This window comes from Ranitomeya variabilis, chromosome 6 (assembly GCF_051348905.1).
Source record: "Ranitomeya variabilis isolate aRanVar5 chromosome 6, aRanVar5.hap1, whole genome shotgun sequence".
Classification (NCBI taxonomy): Eukaryota; Metazoa; Chordata; class Amphibia; order Anura; family Dendrobatidae; genus Ranitomeya; species Ranitomeya variabilis.
Window position 1 is genome coordinate 138,527,368 of NC_135237.1, and position 22,498 is coordinate 138,549,865.

The 22,498-nt window shown below is 48.8% G+C and overlaps 1 protein-coding gene across 2 annotated transcripts in view; it reads right to left on the minus strand.

Annotated features, from left to right (window-relative positions):
- Positions 1–22,498, minus strand: part of UBA5 (ubiquitin like modifier activating enzyme 5) — a 69,889-nt gene that overhangs the window by 41,825 nt on the left and 5,566 nt on the right. For both annotated transcript variants that reach the window (XM_077269053.1, XM_077269054.1), the window contains one exon: positions 22,157–22,266. In XM_077269053.1, the coding sequence (XP_077125168.1) occupies positions 22,157–22,266 (110 nt within the window). The remainder of the gene's footprint in view (positions 1–22,156; positions 22,267–22,498) is intronic.

Consider the following 22,498-nt stretch of genomic DNA (forward strand, 5'->3'; position numbering starts at 1 on the left):
GTACCCCCTCTGCCCTGATCTTCTTGATGACCCTCGGTAGCAGGGGAAGAGGGGAAAAAATGTACGGGAGGCGGTATTGACGCCACGGCAGGACCAGGGCGTCTACTCCGATGGCCCGTGGATCGAGTGACCGTGCCAAGAACTGTGGAACCTTGTTGTTCAACCTGGATGCCATGAGATCCACATTCGGGGTCCCCCAGCGATGACAAATCTGCTGGAAAACCTCCAGGAGAAGGGACCACTCGCCCAAGGCGAGACCCTGGCTGCTGAGGAAGTCCGCCGCCCAATTCTCCACACCTGATATGTGGATCGCCGAGATGGGCGAATGGTTGGACTCGGCCCAAAGCAGGATGTGGGACACCTCGAGCATAGCCGTCTTGCTGCGGGTTCCCCCTTGACGGTTGATGTACGCCACGGCCGTGGTGTTGTCGGACTGGATTCTGACGGGGTGACCTGCCAGAAGATGGTGAAGCTGGAACAACGCTAGCCTGATAGCTCGTATTTCCAGGAGATTGATGGAAAGGCGAGACTCTCGAGTGGACCACCGCCCTTGTGCTGTGTGATGGTTGAAAACCGCCCCCCAGCCCATGAGGCTGGCATCGGTGGTCACCACCAGCCACTGCACTGGGAGAAAAGACCTTCCCTGGATTAGGGAGGACTTCAGCGTCCACCACCTGAGGGTCTTCCTGACCCGTGGGGACAGAGTGAAGCGGCCGTCGAGGGAGGACGGGTTGCCGTCCCACGCCGACAGTAGCGCATGCTGTAGGGGACGGAGGTGAAATTGCGCAAATGGAACCGCTTCCATGGCTGCTACCATCTGCCCGAGAATGCGCATGCTGAAACAGATGGAGTGGGAGACTGGACGGGAAAGACTCCGAGCTCCCTGCTGCAAGGCCAAGGCCTTGTCTTGAGGGAGAATGACCAGACCGCGAGAAGTGTCCAGTGTCATCCCAAGAAAGGAGATCCGTTGGGCCGGAATCAGAGAGGATTTTTCGAAGTTTATCTTCCAACCCAGGCGAGAAAGAGTATCCACCGTGAGAACGACGGACTCTTCGCAGGCTGGGTAAGATGGACCTTTTATCAGTAGGTCGTCCAGGTACAGAAGTACCACCACTCCCCCTGGAATGAAGAATGGCCATGGCAGCCGCCATGACCTTCGTGAAGACTCTGGGAGTGGTGGCGAGACCGAAAGGCAAGGCCACAAACTGGAAGTGTTCTCCGCGAAATGCGAAGCGGAGGAACTGCTGATGCGGAGGAAAGATTGGGATGTGGAGGTAAGCATCCTTGATGTCTATGGACGCCAGGAATTCTCCTTTTTCCATGGACGCGACCACAGAACGGAGGGATTCCATTCTGAAATGTCGAATTTTGACAAATTTGTTTAGAAGTTTCAGGTCCAGAATCGATCCATCCTTCTTTGGGACCACGAATAGGTTTGAGTAGAACCCTTTGAACCTAGGGTCTAGGGGAACCGGAATGATGACTTTGTCCCTTTGTAGTGCCCGTATGGCCTGGAAAAAGGCTGTTGTCTTTGATTTGGGAGGGCAAGACTGGAAGAAGCGTGTAGGGGGGGGGGGGAGGAAAATTCTATTTTGTATCCGGTGGACACCAGTTCCCTGACCCACTCGTCGGAAACGACCGAGAGCCAGGCTTGATGGAACAAAAGTAGACGCCCTCCTACTTTGTTGGTGCCCCCCGGATGTTGCAAGGAGTCATTGAGTGGAGGATCTAAGGGATCTGGATCCCTTAGACCCGGGTGGTCTCGGTCTGGGTTTCCAGTTATGGTTAGGTCTGTAAGAGGCCTGGGGGCCTCGGTCACCGTGCGAGCCTCGTCCTGATGCGGAGGCAGAGGATGTAGACGACCAGTTGGTATTGTTACGAAAGGGCCGAAATCGGGATTGATGTTGAAAACGAAACGGCCGGGTAGGCTTTTGTTGGGGGAGAAATTTACTTTTTCCCCCGGTGGCATCCGAGATTATTTGGTCTAATTTTTCTCCAAATAAACGACCAGCCTGGTAGGGCAGAGATGTCAAAGAGCGCTTGGAAGCCGAATCTGCTCACCAATCCCTGAGCCACAGGGCTCTTCTAATGGAGATTGCATTCGCGGCTGCCTGTGCAGCGCAATTGGCTGCATCTATTGAGGCGTTGACTACAAAATCCCCAGCCTGGGCAATCTGGTTAGCTAGGTTGATCGCTTCTGGAGGTAGGTCGCTAACTTGGATGGTCGTGGAAAGCGTCTCGGCCCAAGCGACCATAGCCTTAGCCACCCAAGAGGCAGCGAAAGATGAAGAGAGAGAGGCTCCTGTGGCCTCGAAGACAAAGCGAGCCAGATAATCAATCTGACGGTCAGAGGGGTTCTTAACCGAGGAGCTGTCTGACAGGGACAGGATGGTTTTGGAAGCGAGATGTGACACAGCAGGGTCCACTGAGGGGGACTGCAGCCAGTCCTTGACTAGTTCCTGAGGAAAAGGATATTTGGCCTCGATGGGCTTTCGACCCATGAAGCGTTTATCGGGACGGTCCCTGTGTTTTTGTACAATCTCCTTGAACTCAGGATGAGTGACAAAAACCTTTTGGACATGTTTAGTCTTTTTGAACGACACCACGTGTTCAGGCGTAGATACGGATTCCTCGGCCACCTTCAGGGTCCGGTTGACCACTTCGATGAGAGAATCAAGTGTCTCTTGGGAGGTGGAGGAATCCTGAACGTAGGAATCGTCGGGACTCATATTCAGAGTCGTTTGGGTTGTCTGGAGAAGGGGACCGGGAAGCGGAGCTCGCCGACGCTGAAAAACCACCTTGCCCGTGGTCAGGGGATGGAACATCGGTACGTTTTCTGGAACCCCGAGTAGAAAGTGACAGAGTACGCCCCCTGCTGGTGGACGGATCCGTACCGTCGCCCGAATCCTCCGCGGTCTGACTTGAAGGGGGGCCCCGGAGGGAGTCAATTGCCCCGACTAGGGAAGCCATAGATCGTGACAGAGAAGCTGCCCACTCAGGGGGGCTAGGTTCTACAGGGTCGGCGGCATCGGCAGGCGGCTGCACAGAGGCCGGGACACAATCCGCACACAACGGATTACTGTGAGCTCGGGGCAGGGCCGTATTGCAAGTGGCACATACAGTGAAAAACACTGTGTGCTTCTTGTTACCCTTTTTAGTCTTCTTGGATTGAGACATAGTGTCTTTAGAGACAGAGCGGGGCAGTATACGCAGGGAAAGGGTTAAGCTTTCTTGAAGCAGCTTACCCACGGTCCTGTGCCTGTGTCCCCGGGGAGGAATGTAGCCGTGGCGGTTCCTGGTCAGCGTGGGCCACCTTGCAGAGAGATGGCAATATGGCCCCCGAGATCTGCAGGGCGCCTCTCGTCCCAGACGAAAAGCGCCGATATAGGGGGCGGGGTTACGGCCGTGGGAGGGATCTGCCCACTGCGGCCTACTCCGGCTGAAAAGCCGGGGACTAAATTTCCGGCCTACCCGGCGATGCGCGGCGGCCGCAACGGAGCGTCGCTGACCACCGCAGACCCCCGACCGCCGGCGCCTCTCCCCAGGGACTCTGCCGCAAGTACCGCCGGTGCCTGTCCCCATAGAGCTTCGGAGCGCAGGAGGGATGTGTACTCACAGTGCCCTCCGGTAATGCAGGTCCCCCTGTCACCTGCGCGCTCCATCCATCCTGTGCCTGTTGCAGTTCCCATCCATTCAGCTTCTATCCTCTTCTGTCAGCCCATAGAATCCTTTTGTGCAACGCCATGCAGTGTGGGCCTTGTCTGTCGGGCCCCCGGAGAGGTACATTAGAGCAGGCTCTATGAACTCGCCGTCTTGCAGGGGGGGGGAAGGGAGATCGGGACCAAAGATGGAAACCGTCGCCCCAGTAAAAACTGGCATGCTCCAGCATCGCAGGAGAGGGACGGGGAGGTATACTCGCCGTGCTCGCCTGTTGCTGGTTCGGGGGAGAGCGGGCCCTATAAAAGGGATCCGTCGCCCCCTTCACTCCATTGAATAAAAAATAAAAATTTACAGAAAAATAAAAATTAAAATAAAAGTTAAAATAAGAAAGTTGGGGTCTGAAAACAGACCCAAGTGCCTCCTACAGACTAAGCAAGAACTGGTTGAATTGTAGCCAGTGAAGGGGTGTATACTGCAGAGGAGGAGTTAATCTTTCTGTTTACTTAGTGTCCTCCTAGTGGCAGCAGCATAACACCCATGGTCCTGTGTCCCCCAATGAGGCGTAGGAGAAAATGATCTTTTAGCAACAATTTTTTTATTTTCCCAAGGGTTAAAACAGAAACTGGACTCCAAAAGTTATTGTACAATTTGTAGGCCGATACCCCATATGTGGGGGGGAACCACTGTTTGGACGCACGACAGGGCTCGGAAGGGAAGGAGCGGCATTTGACTTTTTGAATGAAAAATTAGCTCCAATCGTTAACGGACACCATGTTGCGTTTGGAGAGCCCCTGTGTGCCTAAACACTGGAGCTCCCCCACGTGACCCCATTTTGGAAACTAGACGTCCCATGGAACTAATCTAGATGTGCAGTGACCACTTTGAACCCCCAAGTGCTTCACAGAAGTTTAATGAAAAACTTGTAATACTTAAAAGGAAAACAATTTATTAATAAATATTCTTAAAAAACCACCAACCTGTGGTTACACCGAAAAAAACAACAAACACACCGTGAAAGACTAGTGTGGGGAACTGAAAATACCCTGTTTAGCGTCTATGCTGAGAACTGCCTAGCTGCGGGGGTGGGCGCCCTATGGGATGCGTATTGGCGCCCCCGCTCCGCGTTGGCTGACCCTGGGGTCCCCAAGATACCCTGATCAATCCATTGGGCCCCTCTACCCACACGTTAATAAACTGAAGGTCCCCTGAGGGCTAAACATAGATCAATCCTATAACTAGGGAGTCCTATACCCCACACCGTGAATTAAAAACAAAATAGAGAACATGAAAAAGGCTATTGACGGCAACTGCGAGATGGCTTAGCCTAGTTACTCCACATCAGGGTGATATTAAAGTGGCCAACTAATAAATGCTTCCCCAAACCGGCAACAAAACTTACCGTAATACCATTCAATAGCCGTGGGAAACATACTATTGCCAATATCTCATTCTCAAATTCCATCAGGAATAGTATACATCGATAAAGATAAAATTAATACTTATCGCAATATAAAATGCCGTCCGCCTTATGTCTATAGCCTATATGATATCATAAAGCATCAAGATACATGGCATTGAATCGAGCCTCCCGATGAGCCAGAGAGGCGAAACGCGTTAAGGCTATACAGACATAAGGCAGACGGCATTTTATATTGCGATAAGTATTAATTTTATCTTTATCAATGTATACTATTCCTGATGGAATTTGAGAATGAGATATTGGCAATAGTATGTTTCCCACGGCTATTGAATGGTATTACGGTAAGTTTTGTTGCCGGTTTGGGGAAGCATTTATTAGCTGGCCGCTTTAATATCACCCTGATGTGGAGTAACTAGGCTAAGCCATCTCGCAGTTGCCGTCAATAGCCTTTTTCATGTTCTCTATTTTGTTTTTAATCCACGGTGTGGGGTATAGGACTCCCTAGTTATAGGATTGATCTATGTTTAGCCCTCAGGGGACCTTCAGTTTATTAATGTGTGGGTAGAGGGGCCCAATGGATTGATCAGGGTATCTTAGGGACCCCAGGGACAGCCAACGCGGAGCGGGGGCGCCAATACGCATCCCATAGGGCGCCAACCCCCGCAGCTAGGCAGTTCTCAGCATAGACGCAAAACAGGGTATTTTCAGTTCCCCACACTAGTCTTTCACGGCGTGTTTGTTGTTTTTTTCGGTGTAACCACAGGTTGGTGGTTTTTTAAGAATATTTATTAATAAATTGTTTTCCTTTAAGTATTACATGATTTTCATTAAAATTCTACTTAAATACCATTGATTCGAATTGTTAAAAGTAAAACTTCACAGAAGTTTACAACGCAGAGCCGTGAAAATAAAAAATAATTTTTCTTTCCTCAAAAATCATGTTTTAGCATATGTGGGGGGGAACCACTGTTCGGGCACACGTCGGGGCTCAGAAGGGAAGTAGTAACGTTTTGAAATGCAGACTTTGATGGAATGGTCTGCGGGTGTCACGTTGCGTTAGCAGAGCCCCTGATATGCCTAAACAGTAGAAACCCCACACAAGTGACCCCATTTTGGAAACTAGACCCCCACAAGGAACTTATCTGGATATGTGGTAAGCACTTTGAAACCCCAAGTGCTTCACAGAAGTTTACAACACAGAGCCGTGAAAATAAAAAATCATTTTTCTTTCCTCAAAAATCATGTTTTAGCAAGCAATTTTTTATTTTCCCAAGCTTAACAGGAGAAATTGGACCCCAATAGTTGTTGCCCAGTTTGTCCTGAGTATGCTGGTACCCCATATGTGGGGGTAAACCACTGTTTGGGCGCACGTCGGGGCTCGGAAGGGAGGGAGCACCATTTGACTTTTTGAACGCAAGATTGGCTGGAATCAATGGTGGCCCCATGTCGCGTTTGGAGACCCCTGATGTGCCTACACAGTGGAAACCCCTCAATTCTAACTCCAACACACCCCTAACCCTAATCACAACCCTAACCCCAATACACCCCTAACCACAACCCTAACCTCAACACACCCCTAACCTCAACACACCCCTAACCCTAATCCCAACCCTAACCCTAATTCTAACCCTAATACCAACCCTAACCCCAACCCTAGCCACAACCCTAACCCCAAAACACACCCCTAACCCTAAGCCTAATCTTAACCCTATTTCCAACCCTAACTCTATGTGCCCACGTTGCGGATTCGTGTGAGATTTTTCCGCACCATTTTTGAAAAATCTGCAGGTAAAAGGCACTGCGTTTTTCCTGCGGATTTACTGCAGATTTCCTGTATTTTTTGTGCGGATTACACCTGCGGATTCCTATTGAGGAACAGGTGTAAAAAAACTGCGGAATCCGCACAAAGAATTGACATGCTGCGAAAATACAACTCAGCGTTTCCGCATGGTATTTTCCGCACCATGGGCACAGCGGATTTGGTTTTCCAAAGGTTTACATGGTATTGTAAACCTGATGGAAAACTGCTACGAATCTGCAGCGGATCCGCAGCCAAATCCGCACCGTGTGCACATAGCCCGATTCTAATTCTAACCCTAACCCTAATCCTAGCCCTAGTTCTAACCCTAGTGGAAAAATAAAAGTAAATATAATTTCTTTATTTTATTATTGTCCCCATCTATGGGGGTGATAAAGGGGGGGGGGGGGGGGGGAGTTCATTTACTATTTTTTTTATTTTGATCACTGTGATAAGTTTTATCACAGTGATCAAAATGTACCTGGAACGAATCTACCGGCCGGCAGATTCGGCGGGCGCACTGCGCATGCGCCCGCCATTTTGGAAGATGGCGGCGCCCATGGAGAAGACTGACGGACACCGGGAGGCTCGGTAAGTATGAGGGGGGGGGGGGAAATCGGAGCACGGGGGGGTGTGATCGAAGCACAGGGGGAGCGGACAGGAGGACGGAGGACTGGGGAGATCGGTGGCGGTGGAGGGGGCAGATCAGGGTTTCCAGCCATGGCCGATGATATTGCAGCATCGGCCATGGCTGGATTGTAATATTTCACCACTTTTCATAGGTGAAATATTACAAATCGCTCTGAATGGCTGTTTCACTTTCAGCAGCCAATCAGAGAGATCGTAGCCACGGGGGGGGGTGGAGCCACCCCCCCCCCGGGCTGAAGTACCACTCTCCCTGTCCCTGCAGATCGGGTGAAATTGGAGTTAGCCCTTTCACCCGATCTGCAGGGACGCGATCCCTCCATGACACCACATAGGCGTCACAGGTCGGATTGGCACCGACTTTCATGACGCCTACGTGGCGTCACATGTCGGGAAGGGGTAAAAAAAAAAAAAAAAAATGATTCCATAATAAATATTTGAATAATAAAAAAAAAAAAATATCTAAACAATATAAGTACACATATTTAGTATCACCGCGTCCGTAACGACCTGACCTATAACTGTCCCACTAGTTAACCCCTTTAATGAACACCATTAAAAAAAAAAAAACCCAAGGCAAAAAAACAATGCTTTATCATCATACCGCCGAACAAAAAGCGGAATAACACGCAATCAAAAAGTCGGATATTAATAAACATGGTACCGCTGAAAACGTCATCTTGTCCTGCAAAAAAACGAGCCGCCATACAGATCCATCACCAGAAAAAAAAAAGTTATAGCTCTCAGAATAAAGCAATGCAAAAATAATTTATATAAAAGTTTTTATTGTATAAAAGAGCCAAAACAACAACAACAAAAAAGGGACATAAATGAGGTATCGCTGTCATCGTACTGACCCAAAGAATAAAACTGCTTTATCAATTTTACCACATGCGGAACGGTAACCACCCCCCCTCCAAAAAAAAAAAAAAGAAATTCATGAATGGCTGGTTGGAATAAAAAGTGATCAAAATAGGGATTTTTGTGTACTCACCATAAAATCCTTTTCTCCGAGCCACTCATTGGGGGACACAGGACCGTGGGTGTATGCTGCTGCCACTAGGAGGCTGACACTAAGTAAATACAAAAAGGGTTAACTCTTCCTCTGCAGTATACACCGCCCACTGGCTCCTGATAGAATCAGTTTAGTGACCAAGCAGTAGGAGATTAACAAAAATTTTAACCGTAGGTACAACATGTCAAAACTATAATGCTCAACATAGGCAGCAAGCCAAATAAGGGTGGGTGCTGTGTCCCCAATGAGTGGCTCGGAGAAAAGGATTTTACGGTGAGTACACAAAAATCCCTATTTCTCCATCTCCACATTGGGGGACACAGGACAGTGGGACGTCCCAAAGCAGTCCCTGGGTGGGAAATAACATAACAGTGTAAACTCATGTCACCTGCTGTCTAAAGGTGCGCTACCCCTGCCTGCAGAATACGCCTACCCAAGCTTGCATCTGCAGAAGCCGGAGTATTGACGTTATAATGCTTTGAGAAAGTGTGCAGGCTAGACCAGGTCACAGCTTTGCAAACTTGCTCTGCAGACGCTTGATTCCAAATGGCCCAGGAAGCACCCACCAAACGAGTGGAGTGTGCCCTGATACCCGCTGGGATAGGCTTGCCTCTGACGCGATAAGCCTCTTGAATAGTCGACCGAATCCATCTGCGATTGTCGACTTAGAAGTGGCTAGCCCCTTCCGGTGTCCTGCCGGGAGCACGAACAGAGCTTCCGACTGTCGAAAAGGTGCCGTCCTAGACACGTACTTCCTGAGAGCTCTTACAAGATCCAGGGAGTGAAGAGCCTACTCCACACGGTGCATCGGAGCAGGACAAAACTACAGAAGTACGATATCCTCGTTGAGGTGGAAGGAAGACACCACCTTTGGAAGAAAGGTAAGGGTCGGTCTGAGGACCACCTTGTCTCGGTGGAATGTAAGGAACGGCATCCAACAGGAAAGGGCAGCCAATTCAGAGACTCATCTGATCGACGTAATAGCGACAAGAAAACCCACCCATAAAAGGAGAGTTAGAGAGATGTCCTGCAACGGCTCAAAGGGAGATTCCTGCAGGACACCTAGGACCAGATTAAGGTCCCAAGCCTCTAGAGGTGCTCTATAGGGAGGCACCACGTGGGAGACTCCCTGAAAGAACTTTCTCATCTGAGGTTTTGAAGCAATTTTTTGCTGGAAGAGGACTGACAAGGCCGAGACCTGCCCTTTAAGGGAACTCGGCGATAGCCCCAAGTCCAGACCGGATTTCAGGAAGTCCAGGATGGTAGGGATGTTGAGAACCAACAGAGGGCGACCTCTACTTCTGCATCACTCAAAGAAAGTCTTCCAGGTCCGATGATAGATGCGCAATGACACAGGCTTTCGGGCATTGATCAAGGTGGAAACTACTTCGCGGGAAAACCTGCTTGAGTCAGAACCCAGAATTCAACAGCCAAGCAGTCAAACACAGGGCCCCTGAGTTCTGGTGGTAGATCAGACCCTGAGAAAGCAGATCCGGACGATCTGGTAGTCGCCAAGGAACATCTACGATGAGCTGGACCAGCTCTGCGTACCACGCCCAGCAAGGCCAATCCGGAGTGATGAGAATCACCGGCACGCCCTCCGCCCTGATCTTCCTGATGACTCTCGGAAGCAAGGGCAGGGGAGGAAACATAAGGAAGGCGAAACTGACTCCAAGGAAGGACCAGTGCATCCACTCCGATTGCTCTCGGGTCCCGAGACCGGGCTGCAAACTGAGGTACCTTGGCATTGAACCAGGAAGCCATGAAGTCTACTTCCGGAGTACCCCAACGAAAGCAGATCTGTTGGAAAACGTCCTGATGGAGAGACCACTCTCCTGAGGCAAGACCTTTACGGCTGAGGAAGTCCGCAGCCCAATTTTCCACTCCTGGAATGTGAACAGCCGATATGACGAGTAGTTGCTTTCGGCCCAGCGAAGGATGTGCTCGACCTCGCGCATTGCAGTTCGGCTGCGGGTGCCCCCCTGATGATTAATATAAGCCACAGCCTTGGCATTGTCCCACTGGATACGGATGGGGCGGCCTGCTAGGAGATGATGGAACCGCCTCAGGGACAGCTAAAATCGCACGGATCTCCGGGATATTGATTGGACGGCGAGACTCGTGATGAGTCCAGGTCCCCTGTGCAGTGTGATGACGAAAAATCGCTCCCCAGCCGAGTAGGCTGGCGTCGGTAGTGACTACCAGCCAATGGACTGGGAGGAAGGACCTCCCTTGGAGAAGAGAGGTTCGGAGCATCCACCATTGGAGTGCCTGCTTGACCCGAGGGGTCAGAGGACACGGTCGGTCGAGGGAAAGAGGACTCCCGTCCCATGCGTCCAGCAGTGCGTGCTGAAGGCGACGAAGGTGTAGTTGCGCAAATGGAATTGCTTCCATTGCGGCAACCATCTTCCCGAGAATCCTCATGCCGAAACGGATGGAACAGGGGGATGGCTGACGGAGCCTCCGGACCCCCTGTTGAAGAGCTAGGACCTTGTTCCGAGGGAGAAGCACCAACCCTCGGGAAGTGTCCAAAGTCATGCCCAGGAAAGAGATCCGCTGAGCTTGAACAGGAGATGACTTTTTAAGGTTGATCAACCAGCCCAGCCGAGAAAGAGTATCCAAGGAAATGCAGACGCACTCCTCGCAGGCTTGGAAGGTTGGACCTTTGACTAACAAGTCATCTAGACAGGGGAGCACGACTAAACCCCGAGTGTGTAGAATGGCCATGACCGCCGCCATGACCTTTGTGAAAACTCTGGGGGCGGTGGTGAGGCCGAAAGGTAAGGTCGTGAACTGAAAATGTTCCCCGCGGACAGCGAAGCAAAGGAAACTTTGGTGAGGCGGGAAGATTGGTATGTGAAGATACGCATCCCGAATGTCGATGGAGGCTAAGAACTCGCCTTGCTCCATCGAGGCGATGGCGCAATGGAGGGACTCCATCCTGAAATGTCGGACCTTGACAAATCTGTTTAAGAGCTTTAGGTCCAGGATGGGCCTGACTGTTCCATCCTTTTTGGGGACCATGAACAGATTTTAATAAAAACCGCGGAACCTTTCGTCTTCTGGGACAGGGGCAATGACCCCGTCTTGACAGAGTGACTCGATGTCCTGAGAAAAAGCCAGAGCGCATTCCCACTTCGGGAGGCCGGGAATCAAAAAAAAGGGTTGGGGGGGGGGGGGGGGGAGAGGAAAATTCGATCTTGTATCCGGAGGACACCAGATCCCTGACCCACTCGTCGTGAACGACTGCAAGCCAGGTATGACGAAACAAGGGAAGGCGTCCGCCTACTCTGCTGGTGACGTCCGGACGAGATTGCGAGTCATTTAGTAGAAGATCTTTGGAGTCTGGATCCTCTAGACCTAGACTGCATAGAGCGGCCCCTCCAGGAGTGGTTGGGCCTGTACGAGGCCTATGGACCATAAGTAATTGCCACGAAAGGACCGAAAACGAGCCTGTGGCTGTCGGCGGAACGGTTGTCTGAATCTCTGCTGGGGAAGGGAAGTACTTTTCCCTCCTGTAGCGTCTGAAATCAGTTGGTCCAGCTTTTCACCAAATAAGCAGCCACTGAGATATGGAAAGGACGTTAGGGACTTTTTAGATGCAGAGTCCGCTCGCCAGTTTCTCATGCACAGTGCCCTTCTAATCGCCACAGCATTTGAAGCTGTAAGTGCAGAGCAATTAGCTGCGTCCAGGGATGCGTTTACTAAATAATCGCCAGCCAAGGAAATTTGGTTATCTAATTCCGCTACGTCAGAGGGGAGATCACTGTTCTGTAAGGCCTTATGCAGAGAGATTGCCCAAAAAGTCACAGCTTTGGCTACCCAGGTAGAGGCAAAAGAGGGAAAGAGTGCCGAGCCTGATGCCTCAAAAACTGAACGGGTGAGGCTGTCAACTAGGCGATCCGTGGGATCTTTGATGGAAGATCCATCCGGCAAGGATAGAAAAGTTTTGGGGGACAAACATGAAACAGGGGGATCCACAAGAGGGGATTCTGTCCATTGTTTGTGGAGGTCAGGAGAAAAAGGATATTTGGACTGCAGAGATCTCTGACCTGCAAAGAGTTTGTCCGGAGGCTGCCTATGTCGCTGAACTATGTCCTGGAACTCTGGGTGATTGGCAAACACGCTGTGAGGACGCTGGGTTCTTTTGAAGGACACCGAATTATCCGTATGGGAGGTCACAGGCTCCTCATCATCCTGAAGTGATTGGCTGACGGCCTCAATGAGACTATCTATAGTAGTCTGATAACCTGGCGACTCTAGATCAAGGGGTCCTTCAGACTCAGGTTCAGAGTCCTGGTCGCTATAGGTGCCTGGAGAGCGAGAGCGGGAAGCAGAGCTAACGGACGCCGAGGCGCCAGAAGACCTGGGGGACGAGCTACGAACCCGCTTCCTAGATGCCCGCTTGTGTTTAGAATGAAAGCGGCCCCTGCAGGCCTAAGATTCCCCTGCTGTAGGGGAATTTTCTTGAGAAGGCGGATCAGTGGCCCTGCTCCTGGATGGATCCTGGAGGGACTCGATCACTTTAGTCAAGGAAGCCATAGATTGCGAGAGTGACAAAGCCCACTCAGGGGGACTGGTCATCGTGGGATCGGTCGCGGTGGGGGGCCCCTGAGCGCATTTAGGATCATAAGCATGACAGAGCGGAGCAGTATGCCCGCTTGGTAGCACAGCCTGACAGAAGGAGCAAGACGTTAAAAACACTATGTTTTAGAGGACTTTTTGGCGGTTTTAGGTAGAGACATGTTGAACCTCATTAACCTCCAAAAGGAGCTGCACTTTATGTGTGGCTGAAAATTAACAGAGCACTTAGTGTGCAGCTGTCAGAGTAAGCTATATGAAGGAGGGACCTGTGGTAGTGTGGCAGAGCACTTACCCAGGTCCTGTGCCTGTGTGCTCCAGCGGAGTTGCTTTACCGGCGTTAGGAGGACCAAAGATGGCCGCCGAGAGTTCAAAGGCGCATCGCGCAGTGTCCGAGAAGTGCCAGACCGGTGGGCGTGGTTTACGGGCGTGACGCTGCTGTGGGCGGCGTTTTTCTGGCCTGCGGCCTAGTCTAAGGTTGAGGCCTAAATTAGAAGAGTCAGGCCGCCGGGCCGGCAATGTGCTCGAGAGCCCCCACCCCCCGCCGAAAACTCACCGCTAGAGCTGGTCCGCTGTTATGACCCCAGTGGACAGGGTCTCAGAGGAACGTGTAAGTCTGCGAGATTCAAAAATCCAGCTCATAGGGCTGTGGTAACTGGGTTGACCAAATAGCTACTCCTAACGCCAACACTAGAAGTAGCCGGGGATCATGCCTATGGTGATCGCTAGATGACTCGCGCCAGCCGGAGAATCTAACTATCCCTAGGAGAAGAAAACAAAGACCTCTCTTGCCTCCAGAGAAAGGGACCCCAAAGCAAGATACAAGCCCCCCACAAATAATAACGGTGAGGTAAGAGGAAATGACAAACACAGAAATGAACCAGGTTCAGCAAAGAGAGGCCAGCTTACTAATAGCAGAATATAGCAAGATAACTTATCTGGTCAACAAAAACCCTATAAAAATCCACGCTGGAGATTCAAGAACCCCCGAACCGTCTAACGGTCCGGGGGGAGAACACCAGCCCCCTAGAGCTTCCAGCAAAGGTCAGGATACAGATTGGAACAAGCTGGACAAAAATACCAAACAAAACAAAAGCAAAAAGCAAGGAAGCAGACTTAGCTTGAAATACAGGAACCAGGATCATAGGACAAGAGCACAACAGATTAGCTCTGATTTCAACGATGCCAGGCATTGAACTGAAGGTCCAGGGAGCTTATATAGCAACGCCCCTGAACTAACGGCCCAGGTGAGGATATAGGAAAAGACAGAAGCTCCAGAGTCAAATCACTAATGACCACTAGAGGGAGCAAAAAGCAAAATCACAACAGTACCCCCCCCTTAGTGAGGGGTCACCGAACCCTCACCACGACCACCAGGGCGATCAGGACGAGCGGCGTGAAAGGCACGAACTAAATCGGCCGCATGAACATCAGAGGCGACCACCCAGGAATTATCTTCCTGACCATAGCCCTTCCACTTGACCAGGTACTGAAGCCTCCGCCTGGAGAGACGAGAATCCAAGATCTTCTCCACCACGTACTCCAACTCGCCCTCAACCAACACCGGAGCAGGAGGCTCAGCAGAAGGAACCACAGGCACAACGTACCGCCGCAACAAGGACCTATGAAACACGTTGTGGATAGCAAACGACACAGGAAGATCCAGGCGAAAGGATACAGGATTAAGGATTTCCAATATCTTGTAAGGACCAATAAAACGAGGTTTAAATTTGGGAGAGGAAACCTTCATAGGAACAAAGCGTGAAGAAAGCCACACCAAATCCCCAACACGTAGTCGGAGACCCACACCGCGGCGGCGGTTTGCAAAGCGCTGAGCCCTCTCCTGTGACAACTTCAAGTTGTCCACCACAAGATTCCAGATCCGCTGCAACCTATCCACCACAGAATCCACCCCAGGGCAGTCAGAGGGTTCCACATGACCCGAAGAAAAACGAGGGTGGAAACCAGAGTTGCAGAAAAACGGCGAAACCAAGGTGGCGGAACTAGCCCGATTATTAAGGGCAAACTCAGCCAACGGCAAGAAGGTCACCCAATCGTCCTGATCAGCAGAGACAAAACACCTCAAATAAGCCTCCAAAGTCTGATTAGTTCGCTCCGTCTGTCCATTAGTCTGAGGATGGAAAGCAGACGAAAACGACAAGTCAATGCCCATCCTACTACAAAAGGATCGCCAGAATCTGGAAACGAACTGGGATCCTCTGTCTGACACAATATTCTCAGGGATGCCGTGCAAACGAACCACGTTCTGGAAAAACACAGGAACCAGATCGGAAGAGGAAGGCAGCTTAGGCAAAGGAACCAAATGGACCATCTTGGAGAAGCGATCACATATCACCCAGATAACAGACATGCCTTGAGACACCGGAAGATCAGAAATGAAATCCATGGAGATATGTGTCCAAGGTCTCTTAGGGACAGGCAAGGGCAAGAGCAACCCGCTGGCACGAGAACAGCAAGGCTTAGCTCGAGCACAAGTCCCACAGGACTGTACAAATGACCGCACATCCCTAGACAAGGAAGGCCACCAAAAGGATCTGGCCACCAGATCTCTGGTGCCAAAAATTCCTGGGTGACCTGCCAACACCGAGGAATGAACCTCGGAAATGACTCTGCTGGTCCACTTATCAGGCACAAACAGTCTGTCAGGTGGACAAGAATCAGGCCTATCAGCCTGAAATCTCTGCAACACACGTCGCAGATCTGGAGAAATAGCTGACAAGATAATACCATCCTTAAGAATACCAACAGGTTCAGCGACTCCAGGAGCATCAGGCACAAAGCTCCTGGAAAGAGCATCGGCCTTCACATTTTTTGAACCTGGTAAATACGAGACAACAAAGTCAAAATGGGAGAAAAACAATGACCAGCGGGCCTGTCTAGGATTCAGGCGTTTAGCAGACTCGAGATAGATCAGATTTTTGTGATCAGTCAAGACCACCACACGATGCTTAGCACCCTCGAGCCAATGACGCCACTCCTCAAATGCCCATTTCATGGCCAACAACTCCCGATTGCCCACATCATAATTTCGCTCCGCAGGCGAAAACTTCCTAGAGAAAAAGGCGCAAGGTCTCATAACAGAGCAACCAGGGCCTCTCTGCGACAAAACAGCCCCTGCTCCAATCTCTGAAGCATCCACCTCAACCTGAAAGGGAAGCGAGACATCAGGCTGGCACAAAACAGGCGCCGAAGTAAACCGACGTTTCAACTCCTGGAAAGCCTCCACGGCAGCAGGAGCCCAATTAACCACATCGGAGCCCTTCTTGGTCATATCCGTCAAAGGTTTCACAATGCTAGAAAAGTTAGCGATAAAACGACGGTAGAAGTTAGCGAAACCCAAGAACTTCTGAAGACTCTTAACTGACGAGGGCTGAGTCCAATCAAGAATAGCTCGGACCTTGACTGGGTCCATCTCCACAGCAGAAGGGGAAAAAATGAACCCCAAAAAGGGAACCTTCTGTACACCAAAAAGACACTTTGAGCCCTTGACAAACAAAGAATTTTCACGCAAAATTTTAAAGACCATCCTGACCTGCTCCACATGCGAGTCCCAATTATCAGAAAAAAACAGAATATCATCCAGATAAACGATCAAAAATTTATCCAGATAGTTCTGGAAAATGTCATGCATAAAGGACTGAAAAACTGAAGGGGCATTAGAGAGCCCAAAAGGCATCACCAAGTACTCAAAATGACCGTCGGGCGTATTGAATGCGGTTTTCCATTCATCCCCTTGCTTAATGCGCACAAGGTTGTACGCACCACGAAGGTCTATCTTGGTAAACCACTTGGCACCTTTAATCCGGGCAAACAAGTCAGACAACAGCGGCAAAGGATACTGAAATTTGACAGTGATCTTATTTAAAAGCCGATAGTCAATACAAGGCCTCAAAGATCCGTCCTTTTTAGCCACAAAAAAGAATCCCGCACCAAGAGGGGAAGAAGACGGACGGATGTGTCCTTTCTCCAGAGACTCCTTGATATATGAACGCATAGCGGTATGTTCAGGTATCGACAGATTAAACAGTCTTCCCTTAGGAAATTTACTGCCTGGAATCAAATCTATTGCACAGTCACATTCCCTATGAGGAGGCAATGCACTGGACCTGGACTCGCTAAAGACATCCTGATAATCAGACAAATACTCCGGAACTTCCGAAGGCGTAGAAGAAGCAATAGACACAGGCAGGGAATCCTCATGAATACCACGACAGCCCCAACTAGACACTGACATAGCCTTCCAGTCAAGGACTGGATTATGGGTCTGTAACCATGGCAGCCCCAAAACAACCAAATCATGCATTTTATGTAGAACGAGAAAACGTATCACCTCGCGGTGTTCAGGAGTCATGCACATGGTAACCTGTGTCCAATACTGCGGTTTATTTTCTGCTAATGGCGTAGCATCAATACCCCTAAGAGGGATAGGATTTTCTAATGGTTCAAGAATAAAACCACAGCGCTTAGCAAATGAGAGATCCATAAGACTCAGGGCAGCACCTGAATCTACAAACGCCATGACAGGATAAGATGACAGTGAGCAAATCAAAGTAACAGACAGAATAAACTTAGGATGCAAATTACCAACGGTGACAGGACTAACAACCTTAGATATACGTTTAGAGCATGCTGAGATAACATGTGTAGAATCACCACAGTAGTAGCACAAGCCATTCCGGCGTCTATGAATTTTCCTCTCATTTCTAGTCAGGATTCTATCACATTGCATCAAATCAGGTGTCCGTTCAGACAACACCATGAGGGAATTTGCGGTTTTTCTATCACATTGCATCACATCAGGTGTCTGTTCAGACAACATGAGGGAATTTGCGGTTTTTCTATCACATTGCATCACATCAGGTGTCTGTTCAGACAACAACATGAGGGAATTTGCGGTTTTGCGCTCCCGCAACCGCCGGTCAATTTGAATAGCCAGGGACATGGTATCATTCAGACCTGTGGGAATGGGAAAACCCACCATAACATTCTTAATGGCCTCAGAAAGGCCATTTCTAAAATTAGCGGCCAGTGCACACTCGTTCCAATGTGTCAGCACGGACCATTTCCGAAATTTTTGGCAATACACCTCAGCCTCGTCCTGGCCCTGAGACATAGCCAGCAAGGCTTTCTCTGCCTGAATCTCAAGATTGGGTTCCTCATAAAGTAAACCGAGCGCCAGAAAAAACGCATCAATATCAGCCAATGCCGGATCTCCTGGCGCCAACGAAAAAGCCCAATCCTGAGGGTCACCCCGTAAGAATGAAATAACAATTTTTACTTGTTGAGCAGAGTCTCCAGACGAACAAGGTTTCAGGGACAAAAACAATTTACAATTATTCCTGAAATTCCTAAACTTAAATCGGTCTCCTGAAAACAGTTCAGGAATCGGAATCTTGGGTTCAGACCTAGGATTTCTGGTAACATAATCTTGTATACCCTGCACATGAGCGGCAAGCTGGTCCACACTTGTAATCAAGGTCTGGACATTCATGTCTGCAGCAAGCTTAAGCCACTCTGAGGTAAAGGGGAAAAGAAAAAAAAAAAAAAAAATGAGAGGGAAAAAAAAACTCAAAATTTTCTTTCTTATAATCCCACTTCTGCAATGCATTAAACATTTAATACTGGCCTGGCATACTGTTATGACCCCAGTGGACAGGGTCTCAGAGGAACGTGTATGTCTGCGAGATTCAAAAATCCAGCTCATAGGGCTGTGGTAACTGGGTTGACCAAATAGCTACTCCTAACGCCAACACTAGAAGTAGCCGGGGATCATGCCTACGGTGATCGCTAGATGACTCGCGCCAGCCGGAGAATCTAACTACCCCTAGGAGAAGAAAACAAAGACCTCTCTTGCCTCCAGAGAAAGGGACCCCAAAGCAAGATACAAGCCCCCCACAAATAATAACGGTGAGGTAAGAGGAAATGACAAACACAGAAATGAACCAGGTTCAGCAAAGAGAGGCCAGCTTACTAATAGCAGAATATAGCAAGATAACTTATCTGGTCAACAAAAACCCTATAAAAATCCACGCTGGAGATTCAAGAACCCCCGAACCGTCTAACGGTCCGGGGGGAGAACACCAGCCCCCTAGAGCTTCCAGCAAAGGTCAGGATACAGATTGGAACAAGCTGGACAAAAATACCAAACAAAACAAAAGCAAAAAGCAAGGAAGCAGACTTAGCTTGAAATACAGGAACCAGGATCATAGGACAAGAGCACAACAGATTAGCTCTGATTTCAACGATGCCAGGCATTGAACTGAAGGTCCAGGGAGCTTATATAGCAACGCCCCTGAACTAACGGCCCAGGTGAGGATATAGGAAAAGACAGAAGCTCCAGAGTCAAATCACTAATGACCACTAGAGGGAGCAAAAAGCAAAATCACAACAGTCCGCTGGAAGTAGTAAGAAGGGGGATGGTGCAGTAGTCTTCAATCCATCATCCCCTTTGCTGGGGAGGTGGAGAGGGACCATCCAGAGCCATGCAGCACCGCTGTTAAAACAGCGGTGGTGCAGAGGGGAGCAGCCAGACGCCATGGCAAGGGGGGCCTCTGTGTATCCTAAAGGTTCGATCCCCTAGGATTTCACAGGGCTGTGTCATCCCACGACGCAGGAGAGGGTACGGGGAGGCGACACTCGCCGTGCTCGCCTGTTGATGTTTGGGGGAGATCGGCCCCTTGAAAGGGTCCGTCGCCCCAGTCTACCTCTTGCGCAAAAAGTTGTTAAAAAAATCAAAAATGAAGAAAATGTGGTCTGAATAGCAGACCCCAGTGTGCCTCCTACGGACACTAAGCTTAAACTGATTCTATCAGGAGCCAGTGGGCGGTGTATACTGCAGAGGAGGAGTTAACCCTTTTTGTATTTACTTAGTGTCAGCCTCCTAGTGGCAGCAGCATACACCCACGGTCCCGTGTCCCCCAATGTGGCGATGAAGAAAAAGGTCATGTGCCCGAAAATGGTACCAATAAAAACATCAACTCGTCCCACAAAAAACAAGACCTCACATGACTCTGTGGGCCAAAATATGGAAAAAAATTATAGATCTCAAAATGTGGTGATGCAAAAACTATTTTTTGCAATAAAAAGCGTCTTTTAGTGTGTGACAGCTGCCAAACAAAAACTCGCTATAAATAGTAAATCAAACCCCCCCTTTATCACCCCCTTAGTTATGGAAAAAATAATTTAAAAAATGTTTTTATTTCCATTTTTCCATTAGGGTTAGGTTAGGGCTAAAGTTAGGGTTAGGGTTTGGATTACGTTTACGGTTGGGATTAGGGTTAGGAGTGTGGTTAGGGTTACGGATAGGGTTGGGATTAGGGTTAGGGGTGTGTTTGGATTAGGGTTTCAGTTATAATTGGGGGGTTTCCACTGTTTAGGCACATCAGGGGCTCTCCAAACACGACATGGCGTCTGATCTCAATTCCAGCCAATTCTGTGTTGAAAAAGTCAAACTGTGCTCCTTCCCTTCCGAACTCTGCCACGCGCCCAAACAGTGGTTTACCCCCACATATGGAGTATCAGCGTACTCAGGACAAATTGCACAACAACTTTTGGGGTCCAATTTCTCCTGTTACCCTTGGTAAAATAAAACAATTTGGATCTGAAGTAAAAAATTGTGTGAAAAAAAAAAAAGCAAATTTTTTTATTTTAAACATTCCAAAAATTCCTGTGAAGCACCTGAAGTGTTCATAAACTTCTTGAATGTGGTTTGGAGCACCTTGAGGGGTGCAGTTTTTAGAATAGTGTCACTTTTGGGTATTTTCTATCATACAGACCCCTCAAAGTGAATTCAAATGTGATGTGGTCCCTTAAAAAAAAAAAAAAAAAAGTGTGTCGTAAAAATGAGAAATTGTTGGTCAACTTTTAACCCTTACAACTTCATAACAAAAAATAAATTGGTTTTGTAAAGTAGACATGTGGGAAAGGTTACTTGTTAGGTATTTTGTGTGACATATCTCTGTGATTTAAGAGCATGAAAATTCAAAGTTGGAAAATTGTGAGATTTTCAAAATTTTCACCAAATTTCCATTTTTCACCACAAATAAACGCAAGTCATATCAAATAAATTTTACCATTATCATGAAGTACAATATGTCACGAGAAAATGTCAGAATCATTGGGATCCGTTGAAGCATTCCAGAGTTATAACCTCATAAAAGGACAGTGGCAGAATTGTAAAAATTGGCCAGTCATTAACGTGCAAACCACCCTTGGGGGTTAAGGACTTTAATCTTGGTGAGTTTTTTTTTTTTTTGTTTTTTTTTTTACACAATCTAACTATGGGGTTAGTAGTGTGGTGTCTTATAGATGCCTCTCCATTACTAACCCTTGAGCTTTATGTCAGTGGCCATAAAACAGCCGACATCAACCCCTAATACAGCTACACTGATGGGAAAAAAAAAACAAAACATAAATGGTATGGCTTCTGGAGTGTGTGGATGAAAACATGAAGAAAAAAAATGCTAGGCAAAAATAGGTGGGTCATTAAGTGGGTTACCTTAAAACCATATAGTCAAAGAATAGAAAACTTATTAAAAGGATTTATCCAAGAATATTTTTTCTATGGGCCTAAAAACTAACAGGCTGCTATTTTCTAACTACCTTACTTTCCAACCGGTACCCACACAGAGTGATCAACGACTGCTCCTGCCAGCGATTCAGCTGTGTCTACAGAGCAGCTCTTCCTTCCTCTTCATCTGGGCTGCTCTGTCAATGAGGCGTGACTGCCAGCATCATGCTGATCGGCAACATGGTGACGGCTGTCAAACAGCATGATGTCAGCAGTCACACCCTGTCAACTGAGCAGAGCAGAAGAGATGGCACTGCTCTGTTGAAGTGACCGCAGCAGAAACCTCTGAATTGCCGTCAGGAGCGGTCTGTGACCGTTCTGTGCCAGCAGAGATCAACGTTGGGCACAACAGGAAGGGAGCAACCACCTGACTGTTAGTTCTTAGTGATATTGTATAAAAAATTAAAAGTCAGACAACTCCTTTAATCTCGGAAAAAGCTCACCTACCTTAGTGTGTGCTCAGCTGCCTCCACTTTGCTAAGCCCAGCTTGATGTGGTTGGAAGAAGAGTCTGTTCATATTCGCCAGCTCCACCTTGTCATAATCAAACAGCAGCAGCTAGAGAGAGAAACAAGAATGGTATGTGATCTCACAAATGTATAAACCCATAAGCCATTAATTATTCCCATCTAGCAATGATGCCACATCGACAGAATATCCAGCACTTCATGATGGGTGGGTCCTGACCTCTGGAGCCCCCACTAATCCTGACTTTGCTTATAAAGTGCCTTTCTTCTCCGGATCAGTGGGGGTCCAGAGGTCAGACCCCACCAATCAAAGAATCCTACTG